Source organism: Tenrec ecaudatus, chromosome 6, assembly GCF_050624435.1.
Source record: "Tenrec ecaudatus isolate mTenEca1 chromosome 6, mTenEca1.hap1, whole genome shotgun sequence".
Taxonomy (NCBI): domain Eukaryota; kingdom Metazoa; phylum Chordata; class Mammalia; order Afrosoricida; family Tenrecidae; genus Tenrec; species Tenrec ecaudatus.
Genome location: NC_134535.1, coordinates 75,665,077 through 75,682,113, shown reverse-complemented (window position 1 = coordinate 75,682,113; position 17,037 = coordinate 75,665,077). Strand labels below are relative to the sequence as shown.

Here is a 17,037-nt window from a genome sequence, read left to right as displayed (position 1 = left end):
TTAAATGGCAGGTTCTCCCAAGAAACAAGAAAAGCAACAAGAAGTATTTAATTCAGGTAATAGTAGTCTCCGAGGGGAGAATTCATTCTGAGTATTTAATTCAGGTAACAGTGTCCGAGGGGAGACTGGAGGAAAGACAGGACTTGCTGCCAATGCCAGGCAGTCTTGGCATCACAAGAGAGTGCTCAGACCTGCTGCCCTCTGAGAAGGGGGCTGCTTTCGCCAACGGGGCAAGAGCGGAAGACCCGGGGCAGACGCAGCCAGTGGATGGCGCCATGTGGCAGCTGAGGCAGCTGTTTCCTAAGTCTTCGCCTGATATTGCGAGGAAAAAGGGGAAACGGGTTAGCAGTGGGTAAGGGCAGCCAGTCGGTACGTCTGCAGAGATGGGGACACACCCTTATCCCAGGCCCAGTAGTCTTGACCTCCACTCCCTCCTTTTCTCACCTCTAGGGTCATACCTTGTTGCTATGGTAACCTCTATATTCACACACACACCCCAGCCCCTACTTCCTTATTTTGATGACCTCTGAGATCCAACCCAAGTCTGTGGATCTATCCTTGCAGGTGGAAAAACCTCTGTTCACCTTCCCTTTCCTGCTCTCAACCACCATCATCACTATCGGCATGTATTGTACTCTGGCTTCAGTCGGGTGCTTTCCCCACGTTGCCTCGTCCTTCCAACAGCTCTGCCCAGCCGACTCTAGTGTTCCTACTCTTCAGAGCTGGAAACACGCAAAGAGGTCCGGCTTCCTTGTCCAAGGTCCCACAGGCAGGACGGCACTTGGGGTTGTGTCAATTGCAACCCTGGACTCTTTCCTGTTTCCTCAAAGGGAGTGGTAGGAATCGGCATTGAGGAAGACTGAGTCGTGTAATGAGGAATTCAGGAGGTCTGAGATGGGTGGACAGGAGTGCTGGTGGCCTAGTAGGTGATATACGCAGTGGGCTGCTAACTGAAAGGTCAGCAGATCAAACCTACCAGCCACTCTGCTGGAGAAAGATACGGCTCATCTGAAGAGGTACAGACTCAAGCCTACAGGGGAAGTTCTGTTCCACCCTAGAGAGTAACCGGGAATCAGTGCGTGTTGTTTTGGAGATGGGCGGTAGGGCCTCACCTGTATATCAGAGATGCAAGCACCACAGCCATCAACACCAGCAAGATGCCCACAAACAGGGGAGCCTGCCCAAGGCCTGCTTCTTGACCTGGGAGCAGAACCCCAGGCATGGCTTCAGTTAGCCTCAGCTTCTGTCCCCACCCCTTCTTCTTCCTTGCTCTCATCCATGGACCTACCAGGCATGACAAGCTGGGTGCTGACCATGGCCAGGCTGTTGGCATCAACCAAAGACACATTCAGACAGTAGGTTCCTGAGCCGCCCTTCAGTGCCGGGTGTAGAACCAGCTGGCAGACTGGGCTGGGTGGCACAGGCTGACACAGCCTCTGGGCAGGGGGTTGGCATCCGGGTGATGAGATGTCCATACAGGCTTCCTTGGGCAGCCTGGGGAAAGTGTCCGATTAGGGGTCTGGGAAGGGATACTGGGCCCCACAGGGCAGAATAACAGTCAACCCAGAAGTTCCCAGGGCGATCTGTGCCACTCACCCGCCTTGGCAGGACACAGTCAACTCAAACGCGTCCCCCTCACTGGACGGCACGGCCTGCAGGATCTCTGCACTCTCAATACCCTCTGCACAGTCACAGGACGGAAAGTATGGACCCTCTCCAAGTCCCCAGAGGGAAAGCCCTGGGACTTCTCGCCCGGCCCCACCCCAACACCTTCGAACCAGGAGAGGGGTGGAATCCTGTCCCAGGCAAGCCTGTTCCTCCTGAGGCAAGCCTCCCAACCACATGCCCTGTCCCTTCCCCACCATGTAGTCCAGACTCACGGACAATGTCCAGGGTGAGCGCAAAGGAGCCGTAGCGATAGAGAACACAATCCGGCGGGGCCTGTCGCTTCTCCAGGATTAAGGCAGCTGTACCTTCTGGCGGGGGGCTTAGGGAGCCTGGCAAGAGATGGCCGGAGGCTTGGTCAGGAGACCAGCAGACTGGCTTGGAGGCAGAATCTAAGCTAGCACTTACCCCTTCCCCCACCCCCAAGGGCCAGAGTTAACGGCATTCCAGGAACACTTGGGAAGTCTCCTTTTGGAGATAAGAAAATTGAGGGCTAGGGAAAGAAATGACTGCCCCAGAGCTGGACAGTGATAGAGCTGGGGTTGTGTTTCTTTTAATCCCCAGATATATGTTGCCCCTACACACCGTGCTGTGTCCTGTGCTAGACACCAGCACATGCTAGTCAGTGGTGGGATTAACCACCGATTTGCTGTCCTAATGGCCGTTGTAAGTATAAAAAACCTGATATACTGGAAGGTAGTTTATGATTTCAACTCCACAGGGGAACACCAGTGTGGCACAGATGACGGTTAAAAACGAGTCAGGAATGCAAATTTGTTCACTGCCACGTTGAGGGGCTGTCCAACTGCCCACCGTAGAGAGAGCACCGGTTTGCCGAACCCAACAGAAGATTCGGTCTTGGTTCTGTCAAGCCGGTGAGAACAGGCTGAATCCCATCCCCCCATGGGTGTTAACTCAATCCAAAGTCAGGAAGGATCTCATCCTCCCTCTTCAGTGCTGGGACGAGAATCCAGGGGTGGGAAGTGGAAGGAAGAGGCTATGAGAGTTGGGAAAGATATTTGCGCATGTGCATTTGACCAGGTGAGAGATCAACACTACGTCAACGATCCTGATTACCCCTTGGCCTTCCCCACCACCTGCTCGGAGTATGGACCAAGCAAGCGCTCTCCCTCTGACCTGTGGAAGAACCTGTTTTTCTGAATTCCAGATCCGCTCCTTGTCATTTAGAGCATGGGTTCCCACACTGATTCGGCCTACTGTCCCCTTCTCAGAGAGAACAGCAAACCCCCCAAACCTGGCAATTAAAAGCTGGTGCTACAGCCCTAAGCTAGAGCCAAGCATAGGCTCCTGCCTGTGCCTGAGCCTGCCCACCCCAGGGGCGGGAGTGTCCAGCTGGGGAAACACTGACCTAGAAGAACCGGGGGGGGGGGGGGGTTCAGGAGCAGACTCAGAATTGGCGTCATGGCTGTGCTTTGGGCTGCTAACCACAAGGTCCACAGTTTGAAGTGACTAGCAGCTCTCTGGGAGAAAAATGAGGCTTGCTTCTCCCGTAAAATGTGACCGTCTCAGAAACCCACAGGGGCAGTTCTGCTCTGTCCCTTGGGGTGGCCCTGAGTCAGACTGGGCTGGATGGCACTGTGCCTCTGAGTTTCGAGGGTTTCAGAGCCAACGAGGGCTCTGGGGGAAACCTGAGCACATGCTAGGCTCTGGAGACTAAGTTACGCAGAGGAATGGGTAACACCCAGGTCATGAGTAAGACTCGCAGTTCCTTTGAGTAGTGACAAATGCCCCACCTCAGGGAACCTCCTTCCCACTGCCCCCTTACCTATAATATCCTCGAAAGCTATAAATGGACTGGCATCTGGAGTCTCAGGCTCGGGGCTGGCTGCCTCTCCAGCTGTGGTTCCTACCAACTCTGTAGTTGTTACCTCTGCCGCTGTGGCTTCAGAGGGTCCTGTAGCAGTTGACACTTCTGCAGGTGTAGTACCTGTGACCTCTGCAGGGGTGGTAGCTGTGACCCCTGAGGTTGGCATTTGCCCAGGTGTAGTGCCAGTGACCTCGGTGGTTGGCAGTTGCACAGTTGTGACTCCAGAGGGCTCTGCAGTTGGCACCTGGCCAGGTGTAGTGGGTTCTTGTTTAGCTGTGGTGCCAGGCACCTCTGCAGTTGGTTCTTGCTCAGCTGTGGTGTCAGGCACCTCTGTAGTTGGCATGTACCCATCTGTGGTGCCAGGGACCGGGGAGGAGCCACAGGAGGTAAGAGGAATGGCAGCCTGCAGTAGCACCTGGGCAGTGACCGGGCCAGCTTCCAGGTATGTATGGGTAACTACAAGTGTCCGGGAGATCAGGGTCCCACTATTGTCTCCAAAATCCCAGGTGTAGGAGAGGTCAGCCCCTCTCAAATAGCCACTGGGGTCGTGGAGCTGGAGGGCAAAGGTCAGAGGCTGATTCCTCAGGAACTGCTTGTTCCCTCCATCCAAGGCCGGCAGCTGGGACACACTCACGGAGAAAGGCACCTGATCTGGATGGGAGTCAGGAAAGGTGAGCTCCAGACCTGGGCAGCAGCATCTTTTACAGCCACACCCTCCAACCAGCGCAGCCCCCTGGCCCTTCATTGACTCCAAGCCTGTCACCTTCTGCCCAGGTCTTCCTGGCTCTGCCTCTTAAAAGTTGTAGAGCATTTCCCCTTGCCAGCCCAGTCCCGCTTGGCGACCTTCTCCAGCCCCGCCACTGCCTTTTCCCCTTCCAGCTCCCTTACCAGTGATGGTAAAGGAGGACTGGGAGTAGGCGAGAGGTACGTAGCTCCTGGGTCCACGGCGGTGGTAGACAGTCACTTCCATGGTGTGCGCACCTAGCACCGCCCGTCCAGTGCCAATGCTTAGCCCAGACACGGGCCCCCCCAGAACTTGCCAGTATTGGCCTGAGGTTTGGGGAAATAAAAGCAAGGGGAGGGAGGTTATTGGTCAGAGGAGAGGGAAGGGGACTCAGGAGATGGGTTGAGGCTGGTGACTTGAGAGGATTGGGGAAAGCTCTGATGTGGGCGGCAGGGAAGGCTCCTGAGAAGGGGTTCCACAGGGTGCTCTTACAATCAGGGAAAGGTTTAGGAGAGAGTTGGGGGTATGGGCACTATGGAAGAGGAAGGTGCTAGGAAGGACAAGAAGGTTAAGGGGTGAGATTGGAGAGAAAGAAGATCAAATAGGAAGAGGTGAATTTGAACCCCGGTGAAAATGCAGAGAAGGGAGCCGCTCACCCCAGGTCTTCCAGACATAAACAAAGCTTCTCCTCTGAGACTGTGCGTCAGGTGGGCAGGGTCCACCATCAGGGAAGGTGCAGGCGTCTTCAGGGTCCTGGGGATACACTGGCTGTCCTTCCCGCACCTGGCTCCCTGAGAGGTGGATTCAGAGTCACCCTCCGACACTGACAGGCCTCTCCTAACGTGGCTGCCCAGGGGTCAGCAGGAGCTCTGGGGAGAGTCCCTAGCTGGAACGTGAACCCCTATGAGATACTGTGCATACTCGCGTATAAGCCAAGTATTTTTTAAATCGTTTTATTAGGGTAAAGTGACCAGATGTCCTGTTTTCGGCATAACAGTCCTGATTTTTAACAATTTTTCCCACGTCTTGTGGCATTTTAAAAAAGTCCCGATTTTTGGAAAGAATGCACGATAAGCTAGGGTACACGGTTTTCGGCTGCCATGTGGCTATTTCGCCAGGATATGAGTTTTATCAATGGTGTCCCGCTTTACCAATGTTAAAATCTGGTCACCTTATTTAGGGGCTCATACAACTCTTACCGCAATCCATGCATACATCAATTGTGTAAAGCACATTTGTACATTCATTGCCCTCATCATTCTCAAAATATTTGCTCTCCACCTAAACCCCTGGCATCAGTTCCACATTTTCCCCTTCCCTCCCTGCTCCCCCATGAACCCTTGATAATTTATAAATTATTATCTTGTAATATCTTGCCCTGTCCGATGTCTCCCTTCACCCCCTTCTCCATTGTCCGTCACTCAGGGAAGAGGTTACATATAGAGCCTTGTGATCGGTTCCCCCTTTCCAACCCACCCTCCCTCTACGTTCGCAGTAGTGCCACTCACACCACTGGTCCTGAAGGGATCATCCGCCCTGGATTACCTGTGTTTCCAGTTCCCATCTGTACCAGTGTACATCCTCTGGTCTAGCCAGATTTGTAAGGTAGAATTGGGATCATTATAGTGGGGGAGATGGAAGCATTTAGGAACTAGAGGAAAGTTGTATGTTTCATCCTTGCTACATTGTACCCTGACTGGCTGGTGGTCTCCCCGAAACCCTTCTGTAAGGGAATGTTCAGTGGCTTACAAATGGGCTTTGGGTCTCCACTCCGCACTCTCCCCTCATTCACTATATGATATGATTTTTTTGTTCTGATGATGCCTGATACCTGATTCCTTCGACACCTTGTGATCGCACAACAGGCTGGTGTGCTTCTAAGCTGAGTTTTTCAGCACATTTTTAATGCAGTTTTTGTGGTAAAATTAGGTGCCTCTGCTGATATTCGGGTTGGCTTATACTCAAGTATATATGGTAACCCACTTGAGAGGAGAGTGGGAGTGAAGGGAGACAAATTAGCCTCATACTTGGAAGAAATATATATATATTGAATATATAATAAATATATATATTTTGAATATATATATTCAAATGTTCAGAGTGGCCTCCTCTAGCCAGTGGGATAATTAAAACAACCACACCAGCTAACATTGGCAAACACTAGGCTAAGTTTTGTATACGCTGCTGAATTTGAATCTCATACCACAGAGAAGGATGTGGAGATACAAATGGATTAAGGAGCTAGCCCAGGATCACGTTCTGGTACCAGGTTCACATCTACGTCTGTCCCACTTCTGTGTTCACTGGGTTCTAACGTACCCACAACTAGGGCTTTCTTTTCTTTTTAGTTTCCCTGTGTCTTCTCACTTTGTGACAATGCATCTGTGGTACACAGAGGGTTTGTAAACAAATGGGGGGGGGGGAAACAATGGCAGGAACAGTCCCTGCCTGAACTCACTGGGGATTCAGGGGACATGGACATAGTGAGCCCTGGAAACACTAGGCCCAAATAGAGAGGGACTCACCATTGAAGGTGGCGTTGTTAGCCCAGACGACCTGTCCATCCTGTAGCACCTTTTGGCTTCCAGGGAAGTGCAGGGTAATGGAGAAGGAAGCATTCGCACCGAGCAGAGTGGGCCCGTCATTGCTGACCTTCAGGGCCACCTGGCCACCTAGGTAGGGAAACGGCATTAGCTGGGACTCCCAGCTGCCCCTCCCCATAGATATCACTTTCCCCATCTTGCTTTCCCAAGCTTGAAAGGGGCTTTACAAAGTTCATGGGGGAATGAATGAAAAGATAATGACATTTCCCTGGGAATTTTTAAAGCCCCCACTTCTAGTCCATCCAGTTAGTTCTTCTGATTTCTTTGCCCATTCCATTCCAGCAAAGCCCTTGCTCCCTCCCAGCACCCCACTAATTGCCACATTCCTACCTCTCCAGCAGTCAGATGCCTGGGCTTCGGTCCACTCTGGATATACATCCCTGTTCCAGGCATTGGTTCTGAGCTGCCTCGAGCCACTGGGCCAGTTCTGGTCTCTGAATCCTAAAAGGAATGTACCTCGGGATCACTAGGTCCTTACTCAGCCCTCTCTCAGATTAGATTCCATTCCCTGTCACTTCGTTTGTTCTCATTTACGAACTACCGACCAGGTAGTAGTAGACGGAACTTAAAACTTGATTAAGAATCACCCCCTTCTACTGAGCTGATTCTGACTCATGGTGACCCTATAGGACACCGTAGAACTGCTGCCTAGGGTTACCAAGATCTTACACCTTTAAAGGGAATAAATAAGTAAGTAAATCTTTAAAGGAATGGAGTGTGTCTAGAGGAGTAGCCGGTGGGTTCAAACTATGGACTCTGCGGTTATCAACAGAGCTCTTTGGTTAAGGCTTGAGGTTGCAGCATCTCAATGGGAGAGCCCCGAAGGAATTCGAGGTGAAGTGCAGGAAGTAGACATGTATATGAATAATTACGTAATTCCACCCACTTACTGCCATCGAATGGATTTTGACTCACAGTGACCCTATAGGACAGAGCAGAATGACCGCATAAGGTTTCGAAGGCTATCAGTCTAGACAAAACTAGACTGCGGCATCTTTCTCCTGTGGAGCAGCTGGTCGGTCTACACTGCTGACCTGGTTAGCCACCCAGTACTTCACCACTGTGTCATCACAATTCAAAGCTCCTTCAATATGTGTCATAACAAACCTGAATGAAATGAAAGAGAAATGACAGACTCTATTTTATTCTGGCAGAGTAGGAAAGGCTTGAGGGAGGGATTGGCAAAAGACATCCCAGCAGAAGGACCAACGAGAGCAGATGCCTGGGCCTGGAATCACGTGGCTATTGGAGGAACAGCAGTGTGGTAGGTAAATCCATACCATGAGAGATGAGGCTGAAAGACTGGTACAGGGGTTCAGTGCCAGCCTAAGGAATTTTGACCTTTATTCCGTAAGCAAAGTCATCTCAGGTGGCATTTTTATTTGATCTAATTGAGATCTAGTTTATTCACATATCTTAAAAAACTTATACCCTGCAGGAAGTTTTTGAACATGATGAGGTTTGACTTTTTACATTGGAAAACATTTGGACAAGCCATGAGGAGGGTAAATTGAAGCAGAGAGAGGTTAGGAGTGGGGGAGAGAGCAGACAAAATGATTGTAACTCACCCAGAGAGGTCTGCAAAAAAAAAAAGAACGTAGTGGCCTCCACTTGCTACATTTGATCTTTCTTTTTTTTTTTTGCTTTCCCCTCCTTTTTGCTGAAGTGTTTAAAAGCAAACCCCAGACATCTTTCAAACCCACAGATTCATTATCTGTAAAATACCAATATTTTCTTGCCATAAGCATGATCACTAAACAAAATGATCAAGCTTGGTTGATACAAAATTGTCATCAATATTTTAAAATGTAAGGGCAGGATCCCAAAAGTAGGCACACTTTTTTAAGAGCCTCAGGATGGGTGCATATGTACAGAATGTCTCTAGAAGAGGCTGCATCAGGGGAGAAAGGAACTTGGAGACTGCAGCCTGCAGAGGTCGGATGAAAGAGAGCTTGCTAGAAGTGTGGAGCATGGAAGAATTGGGGGCTAAAATATAGCTCTTGTAGCATGGCAGAAACCAGCCCCACCCATTTTCTACTGTGGACTGGAAACCTCTTGATTCTTCTGGGAGAGGCTAGAGCAAGAGAAGTCATGAGATGCCCCAACCTCTCTCCATTCCCAACCCTCCCTCCTTAGTACAGCACGGGACATTCCAGACCCTCTCACCAACTCCAACCCCACCCCTTACTCCGTCACGAGGGAGGCTGCAACTCAAGAGCCCTTTCATGTGATGCTCAGCTGAGACCCCTCTGCCTATCTCTCCCAGCCCCAGAACAAAAGGCTACTCCCATCCCAAACAGGGAAGGTGGGCCCCCTTAGCCTTTTTTTAAAATCCAACAACCCATCCTCTTACTCCCCCATGCTGCACCTCCCACTGTCACTGCCATAGACATTACCTAGAGTTCCCCCCACACACACACACACACTTTATACCCCTTTAGAGCTTCATCTTATGGCCCAGGGACTGTCAGAATAAGGACCACAAAGATCTGCTACACCATCCTCTTCTCTGCCAAGCAGTTGGGGTGGTTTTCAAGCTCCATCTCCAATCTCCTCGTGAGGAAGGAGGAGCTGGAGTGCCCAAGAGCTCTTACTAAATCAAACGGCTGGAAGAAGCCCGAAGCATTGCCTGGGTGAGCTGGTCTGGATTTTTTTTGGGGGGGGTGGAGAAAAAACAAACTGGTGGTGGTCAAGTTGGCCCCTGGTGTAACAGAGTAAGGAACCCTGGTGGTATAGTGGTAAAGACTCGAACTCGTAGGCATCTTCACCAGAGACAGATGAAGCAGTCTACTTTGGTAGAGATTTGCAGCCGTGGAGACCCTATGGGGGCAGTGCCACTCTGTCCTTTGGGGTCACTATGTGTCAGAATCGACCGGAGGGCAATGGGTCTGGGTTGTTTTCATTAGAGTAAAAGTGGATTGTCTTGAATCTAATCTTTAAAGCAGCATTTTGCCCGACCTTTCATCCTTGGCATTTCGGGGTGGGTTCAAACTGCAACCTCTAGGTTAGTAGCCAACTACCAGAAATAGAGTAGGTGGTCAACCCCAAATTTGCACCCGCCCACGTTGATGCACCCCACACTCACCTTCTGTGGCCACCAGAGCAGGAGCCAGCAGAACCCCCATTACCACCACACAGAGAAGGCACCTGGTCAGCATGCTGTCTCTCCCTCCAGCCAACAGAGGTCCCAGGGGGCTAAGGCAACTCTTATATAGGCAAAGGGGTACTCATTTGCATAGCCCTCCCTTCCTTCCCTCTCCCGAATGGTTCCTGGACACTCCCTTCCCATCCCCCCACCCCAATATTTCTCAAATTTCATGAAGTACACTTTTCAATCTGGGCGGAGAGGGGTGAGGGGCCCTGGATCGATCTGGGGGCCTGCAAAAGCAGGTATGTATACTTTATCCTGGGTTATGGGCTAGAGTACAAATGTTTTTAATTGCCAGGGAATTCTGGGTAATTCTTTTTCTACAAAGGGGATGTAGGATCTACCCAATGATAGTGTCTTCTTTCATGAGGTCTCATCTTGGCAGATTCGGGTATTACCCCTAGCCAGGCCCCCCGCCCCCCAACCCCACCCCAAATTGACTGCAAGGCACAACGCAGAATCTCAGGGAAGAGTGAATCAATCAGCAGTTTGAGCCAAACCAAGGAACCTCTGGAAAAAGAGAGAAACAGAGACCCTGCATGGAAACACAGCTGGGGAGCCTTGGGAATTCCTTAGAGTCCTAGCTTCCTGATTTTCCCGGGAGGCGCCCTGGGCCAGGTGGAATTTAAGCTCGGTTGACTGCACATTATCCCTAAAGGGTAACTGAGGAATCTCCACAGACACAGAGGCGAACTCAGGGAAAAGGCGGTGGGCCGCCCCTGGCTGCAAACCCTCGAAGGGCCTCCGGCCCAAGCAGGCGAGGGGCGGGCTCCCTGGCGGGCGGGGCTCCGGGCGCTCCTCCGGGCTCCCGGGCTCTGACGTCGGCCAATAGGAAGGCCCGGGGGCGTGGTCAGGGAAACGCGGGAACGAGGGGCGGGGCGTCTGGTGGCGGACGGGAGCTGGGGGAGACGGCAGGCAACATTGTTTCGAGTTGAACAAATTGACAAGAGCCAGAAATCCACTGCATTCCATCCCGACGTGGGGCCGCAGTGCCCGGCGTAGTCCCCCCTCCATCGGTCCCCCAGAACCGCGGTCCGCTTTCTGTGGGGTTCCCAGGCTCCCGCCCCGGGGCCCGGGTGACCCGGCTCGCCAGCGCTTCATGGAGAACTTCCAAAAGGTGGAAAAGATCGGCGAGGGCACGTACGGAGTAGTGTACAAAGCCAAAAACAAGCTGACGGGGGAGGTGGTGGCGCTGAAGAAAATCCGCTTGGACACGTGAGTGATTTCTGTACCCGGGGCTCGGAACGAGGAGCTCTTTCGAGCACCCTCCTCCGCTCTCGGGCAGCGTCCCTAAACCGGAAGGTAGTGGGAAGGGACTTCTTTTTCAGCGAGGAAGTGAGTTGGAGGGTTTCTCCATGAAAAGTAGAGCGTGGATTCGGAATCACGGAAAACTTTCTCCCCAAACTGAGCCGGATGATGATGTGTCCCCCCAAATCCAGCAGACTCAAGCAGAGGAGGGAGGCCGTGAGGGTGGGGTTCAGGACTCTTCCTTTTCGGAGTGAATAGCTCTCCTCTCTGGCCAGCCCCACCCCACCCTCATCTTAGAATTCTCTCCCTCTTTCAAAAGAATGGCAGTTGGACCTCACTGGCCCCTCAGGGGAGGCTGGGTGCCACGGTCCCATTTTTCTCTTTCTTTTTCTCTGCTCCACCTTCACCCAGCGGCTTCACTTAATATCTCTGGAAAGGAGGACATTATGGGCCCAGAAGCTAGCCAGCTCGCTAACCCTGCTCTTCCTCACTTACTTTGGGTGGGACTTCCTTAGTGGGAAAGGTGTGAGAGGGCTGTGGAAAAAGGAATATTTGTAATCGGAGTCCCATCTCTGCTCCCCCAACCCCTCCAAGTGAGACAGAGGGTGTCCCCAGTACTGCCATCCGAGAGATCTCCCTGCTCAAGGAGCTTAACCACCCTAACATCGTCAAGTAAGTATATATAGGAGGGGGACCATCAGTTCTTCTGCCTCCGTGGCCTGGGTATTGCTCTCTTTCACTTCCACCTCGGACCCCTCCCTTCCCTAGGCTGCTGGATGTCATCCACACGGAAAACAAACTCTACCTGGTTTTTGAGTTCCTGCACCAGGATCTCAAGAAATTCATGGATGCCTCTGCCCTCACAGGCATCCCTCTTCCCCTCATCAAGGTAACCTTTCCCAGCAACCCCTCTCAGGATGGTCAGGCCTGGGGAGACCGGAGGTGGACGACCCAGATGTGAGGATATGTAATCCGGGACCCCTTTCCAGCCACCATTCCACACTCTTAACTCACTCATTCTTGTGGCTTTCTCAGCTTATTATGTTCATTAACCCTAAGGCTGAGCGGGAGAATCAAAGCGGTTGAAACTCTAGTGATTCAATTTGGCTGCACAGGTGGGAGGTCAGATGAATCTCATCTAAAGGAGGTTGGAGGGCCCTCTGGGTTCCTTCACAAAGCCTTTCCATCGGATGGTTAGTGGAGGAGGTAGCCAGGTGTCTATTTCCTGTTTTAAGTTTGGGGGTCTTCATCTCTTGACCCCAAATTAACAAGTACACTTGCTCTTAAAAGAGCTTGGCAAAAAAAAAAAAAAAGCTTGGCTACTAACAAAAAGTTTGGCTGTTAAGAGTCCACCCAAGAGGTACTGCGGAAGAAAGGCCTGGCGATCCACTTGCCAAAGGCCACAGCCACTGAAAACCTGATGTGCAGTTCTATGCTCTGGAACACGGGAAACGATTGCCGCGAGTTGGAATTGACTCCTTGGTAACTGGTTCCGTTTGGGGTTTCATTCAGTGCACGTGTACCAGGCACCTTCTCTGTGCTAGGCACAGGATATGGAAAGGGGAGGCACAACTGGATAAAACCTGGTCCTTAGGTTCACTGGATTTAGAGCCCAAAGTGAGAAATCATTGCTAACATGTAATTCTGAGCCAGAGGTGACCCAAATGGTTGGCAGTGGGCTGGTAACCCAAACATCGGCAGTTGGAACCTCCCGAGTGGCACAGGACAGACCTGATGATCTGTCCCCATCAAGGTTGCAGCCGAGAAAACCCTAATGGAACAGAGTGGGGCCGGGGATGGGGGAGGTGGGGGGAGCATTTCTCCAAAGTTACAAACCAATAGCACAACAAGAACCTGAACGTACTAAAAGCTGTGTGGGCGTAGAGCGCGCCCTAATCTCCTCGCCGTGCTGGAGACGTACAGCCGTCTTTCCCTCCCCCGTCAGAGCTATCTGTTCCAGCTGCTCCAGGGCTTAGCCTTCTGCCACTCTCATCGTGTTTTGCACCGAGACCTCAAGCCCCAGAACCTCCTTATCAATGCGGAGGGGGCCATCAAGCTCGCGGATTTCGGACTGGCCAGGGCCTTTGGGGTCCCTGTTCGGACTTACACTCACGAGGTGAGTCCCTCTTGGCTCTTCTTCTCTGTATTTTGCAGAGGTGGCAACAAGGGGCATCGACGGCTTATCAGAAATATCTGGCCCAGCAGTTGCTCTCTTTTGGTGAAAGGGGAGGCTCTCCGAAATCGATTTTCATTATGACTGTCTATCTAAGCTTCTCCAGAAAAGTCGCAAATTGGGGGTTCAGAGGCTCATTGTAGGCTAAGAAACTTTGTCACGCGCTCTCTCAGGGGAAGTCTAAGGGAGAAGGGTGCCAGAAAAGAAGGTTCTCAGGAGGCTGAGCGTTGGGAGAGCACAGAGATGAAGGACTTGCGTTCCCGGCAAACCACTCCCTCCCGTCCCGCTCTTGCCCAACAGGTGGTGACCCTGTGGTACCGTGCACCTGAAATCCTTCTGGGGTGCAAATACTACTCCACGGCTGTGGACATCTGGAGCCTGGGCTGTATCTTTGCAGAGATGGTAAGTAGGCATGCCCAAGTCCCATGCAGCCTACTCCTCCCCTTGTGCAAGAATGACAGAATTAACTGTTGGTTGAGACCCGTGACCCTCCTATCTCCCTTGGAGAGCTCTCTAGAGTAATACCAAGATAGGACTGTTGCCCCTGATTGTCGGCCATCCAGTGTGCCTCTCTAAGCCCTAAAATAAGCTAAATTGTGTCTGCAGCTATTTTAGTGCCAGTCTGCATCTGGTGGGGCCCTGGTGGGGCAATGGTTCAACACTGGGCAGCTAGCCAAAAGGTTGGTGGTTCAAACCCACCAGCTTCTCCAAGGGCAAAAGACCGATCGTCTGTTTCCCTAAAGACTTCCAGCCTTGAGACTCCAGGGGACAGTTCTTCTCTGTCCCGTAGGGTTACTGCACATCAGAATTGACTTGGTTTTCTACACGTTTGGGAGAATGAGTTCCATTTAGTTCTATCTCCTTCGTTTGGCCTGTAGTTAAACTGGAGACTTAGCTCATGTGTCCCCTCAATCTCGTGAGTTTTCAGATTGAAGAATCACTGAGGTCAAGCCCTGTGTAGGTATGTCCACCCCCTTCGATGCAACAGTGAAGTGGGCTGAGTTTTCAAATCCGATCGGCAGTCTGTTTTTTGGTCTTTTACCTGGGTCGGAACTGGGGGCTTAAGAGACCATTAGCCTATATAAGTATTGTACATTTTCCCCTAGTGCATTTCCTTACGATTGCCCATATTCCTTTTTCAATTCATCGACCAATATTTGTTAAGCACCTAGTGTGTACCCAGCGCTATGGTGGGTGCTGTGGGGAACACAGAAGAAATGGAAGACACAGTCTCTGCCCGCTGTGCTCCTATCTAGAAGTGGCTGCATCACAAGGAGGGGGGATGACTGAAGTGTCTACCCCACACCCCGTGAGTGGCTTGGGATCCCTTTGTTACGTGTCAGTGCCACCCCAGACTTTCACCCCCTCCCAGCCCCATCCGGCCTTGGGGAATCTGCAAAGCCAGAGTTGGGGGAAGGAAGGAGGGGGCAAGGAGACAGATAAAGGGACTTCATTGTCTCAGGCAATCTATGACTGACCCCATTAAAGGCCCTGGGTGGGGGGAGAGTCATGGGGCCCTGCTGACCTTCCACTGGCTGTGGGAACCTCCTCTGTATAGAGACAGCGGTTTTGGCTGACGTCACTGTGGGTCTCGGCCTTGCCTTTCCTCACTCTCAGGTGACCCGCCGGGCCCTTTTCCCTGGGGATTCTGAGATCGACCAACTCTTCCGGATCTTCCGAACTCTGGGGACCCCAGATGAAACTGTTTGGCCAGGAGTTACTTCTATGCCTGATTATAAGGCGAGTTTCCCCAAGTGGGCCCGGCAGGATTTTAGCAAAGTTGTGCCACCTCTGGATGAAGATGGACGAAGCTTGTTATCGGTGAGAGTGGAGGGTGGGGACCCATTTCCCCTCCTTTCCTCCTCTGCCTTCCTCCTGCCCCCCCCAGTGCACCCCTCTCCCCACCACACCCACATAGATTTAGGCAGAGTTTTGCTACAATGTAAAGGAAGAATGAAATTCTAGGCTCTGGATCTCAGCAGCGTTTCCTTAGCCCCTCTCAGTGCCCTTAGAGAATTTGGATGTGGGTGATAGGAAATGGGGAGTCTGCCTTGGGTAAATCAAATTCAGGTTTCTTCATTTCTCTGACTGCCCACTGCTCACCTTGTCCATTGTTTTATCAACTGAACTTGGTGTACATCTCTCTCTCCCTCTAGCAAATGCTGCACTACGACCCCAACAAGCGCATTTCAGCAAAGGCAGCGCTGGCTCACCCATTCTTCCAGGATGTGACCAAGCCAGTACCCCACCTTCGACTCTGATGTCCTCCCGCAGCCCCTACCCTCAGTCTCACCCTCACCTCCAGTATGTGCCTGGTTTGGCCCTGGGCCATTTGGACTCAGGTGGGCCCTCTGACCTTGTCTAATTGCCTTAACACTTAACCTTACCCTCTTGGCCAGCCAGCTCTGGGGATACGGAGAGGAGGGAGGGAGAGAAGGATGGAAGGAAATGAAAGAGAATTTCAGTATTCGATGCACTTATGTCAGCCAGTCTCCTCCTTCTCCTCTCAGCATTGCTGAGGAGGGCCAGTTTCCAAAATTAGATCAGGTCTTCCCAATTGACCCCACATAGAGGTGCCAGCCCAGGCCATTTCTGAATGCCCCATAATGATTATTTTTTCTGTGTTTAGGAGTATCAGCCCCTCCCCCTTCCTGCTGTCAGTGCTTTTGTAAGGCCATCTGATAGTAGGGGGCAAAGGTGGGACTTTTGAAACCAAGGAAAAGACAAATTCAAACTAGAGGGGTCTGTTTAAAGGAATTAGGCGGGGGGAAAAAAATAGATCCAACCAATTTATACCCTCATTTTAATGTTGCACCTCACCTAACAGGCTGGGAGACTCAAGATCTAACTCCAATGGGGCTGTAAGTAGAAATGCTAGCTCCCAACCCCCATGTCTGCTCTTCCTCTGGCCAAGAGGAGTCTGGGATTCTCTGGGATAGGGTTTGTATGGCATCACCTGAGACCCTTATGAAGCAGTTGAGAGAGGTTTGAATCCTAGTTTTTCAGGCGTCAGAGATTCCTGCTCTCATCTTCCTCAGGAAGCCACTCCTTTGCCCAGGAATGGAACTTTAGAGGTCATTGGGTTTAGCCATCATTTTGAGAATGCTGACACTTTTTCAGGGCTGTAACTGAGCGACAGCTCTGGGATAAATATTTCTTTAAAAGAAGGATGAACAATTATATTTATATTTCAAGTTATAATCGTTTTTAAAGTCTGTGGGGAGGGTAGGGTGAGGGGGATTTGTTGCCATGTGCACCTTGGGGTTTTGTAATGGGAATGTTTTAAAAAAAAAAAGCATTTCTTTTTATGATTTTCTTGCTTCCCTCCCCCTTATTCTTGAGTGTTGTTCTTGGTATTAACATTATTTTGTAATTTAGTTTGTAATTCATTAAAAAAAAAAAAGAAAAATGACTAGTTTTGTATAGTTCATTTTCTTTCCTCTTCTGCTTGTTTATTTTTACTGGAAGTGTGTACATGACAGAAAATGTGAATGTGTCTGTGTAATAACTGGATTCAGACCCTTGGTTTCCAAATCTCTCTCTCTCTGCAGGGCTGCCCACACCGCTTCATTTTGGCTCCTATGTTAGGATAGCAGTGAGAGTGGACAAAGTATTAATGTTCCCGTTTTACAGATGGGGTAACTGAAA

General features: G+C 51.1%; 2 protein-coding genes across 3 annotated transcripts; one reads left to right on the top strand and one right to left on the bottom strand.

Annotated features, from left to right (window-relative positions):
• Positions 1-97: 97 nt before the first annotated feature.
• PMEL (premelanosome protein) lies at positions 98-9,978 on the bottom strand. The gene is made up of 11 exons (XM_075552822.1): positions 9,906-9,978; positions 7,151-7,261; positions 6,743-6,889; positions 4,874-5,008; positions 4,382-4,543; positions 3,452-4,144; positions 1,881-1,997; positions 1,597-1,681; positions 1,289-1,494; positions 1,113-1,200; positions 98-312 (listed from the first exon to the last, which is right to left on the bottom strand). The coding sequence occupies exons 1-11, from the start codon at positions 9,976-9,978 to the stop codon at positions 186-188; spliced, it is 1,944 nt and encodes a 647-aa protein (XP_075408937.1). The 3' UTR covers positions 98-185.
• Positions 9,979-10,839: 861 nt separating this feature from the next.
• CDK2 (cyclin dependent kinase 2) lies at positions 10,840-16,796 on the top strand. 2 transcript variants are annotated; one of them, XM_075551513.1, is made up of 8 exons: positions 10,840-11,183; positions 11,811-11,888; positions 11,985-12,105; positions 13,162-13,332; positions 13,690-13,791; positions 14,555-14,698; positions 15,007-15,210; positions 15,546-16,796. In XM_075551513.1, exons 1-8 carry the CDS (start codon positions 11,068-11,070, stop codon positions 15,648-15,650), a joined length of 1,041 nt encoding a protein of 346 aa, XP_075407628.1. In that variant the 5' UTR covers positions 10,840-11,067; the 3' UTR covers positions 15,651-16,796. The 2 variants fall into 2 exon arrangements, with proteins under 2 accessions (XP_075407628.1, XP_075407629.1); XM_075551514.1 differs by lacking the exon at positions 14,555-14,698 and having other exon boundaries at positions 10,841-11,183.
• The last annotated feature ends 241 nt before the right edge of the window (positions 16,797-17,037 follow it).

Bases quoted from the DNA above. Each gene is read 5' to 3' on its own strand.
- PMEL (XM_075552822.1), bottom strand. From the start codon at position 9,978: ATGCTGACCAGGTGCCTTCTCTGTGTGGTGGTAATGGGGGTTCTGCTG. The intron at 5,009-6,742 runs GTGAGTCCCTCT...TCCACCTCTCAG, and splicing joins TAACAACGCCACCTTCAATG to GGAGCCAGGTGCGGGAAGGA. The intron at 1,201-1,288 runs GTAGGTCCATGG...TTCTGCTCCCAG, and splicing joins CACCCAGCTTGTCATGCCTG to GTCAAGAAGCAGGCCTTGGG.
- CDK2 (XM_075551513.1), top strand. From the start codon at position 11,068: ATGGAGAACTTCCAAAAGGTGGAAAAGATCGGCGAGGGCACGTACGGA. The intron at 12,106-13,161 runs GTAACCTTTCCC...CTCCCCCGTCAG, and splicing joins TCCCTCTTCCCCTCATCAAG to AGCTATCTGTTCCAGCTGCT. The intron at 13,333-13,689 runs GTGAGTCCCTCT...CTTGCCCAACAG, and splicing joins TTCGGACTTACACTCACGAG to GTGGTGACCCTGTGGTACCG.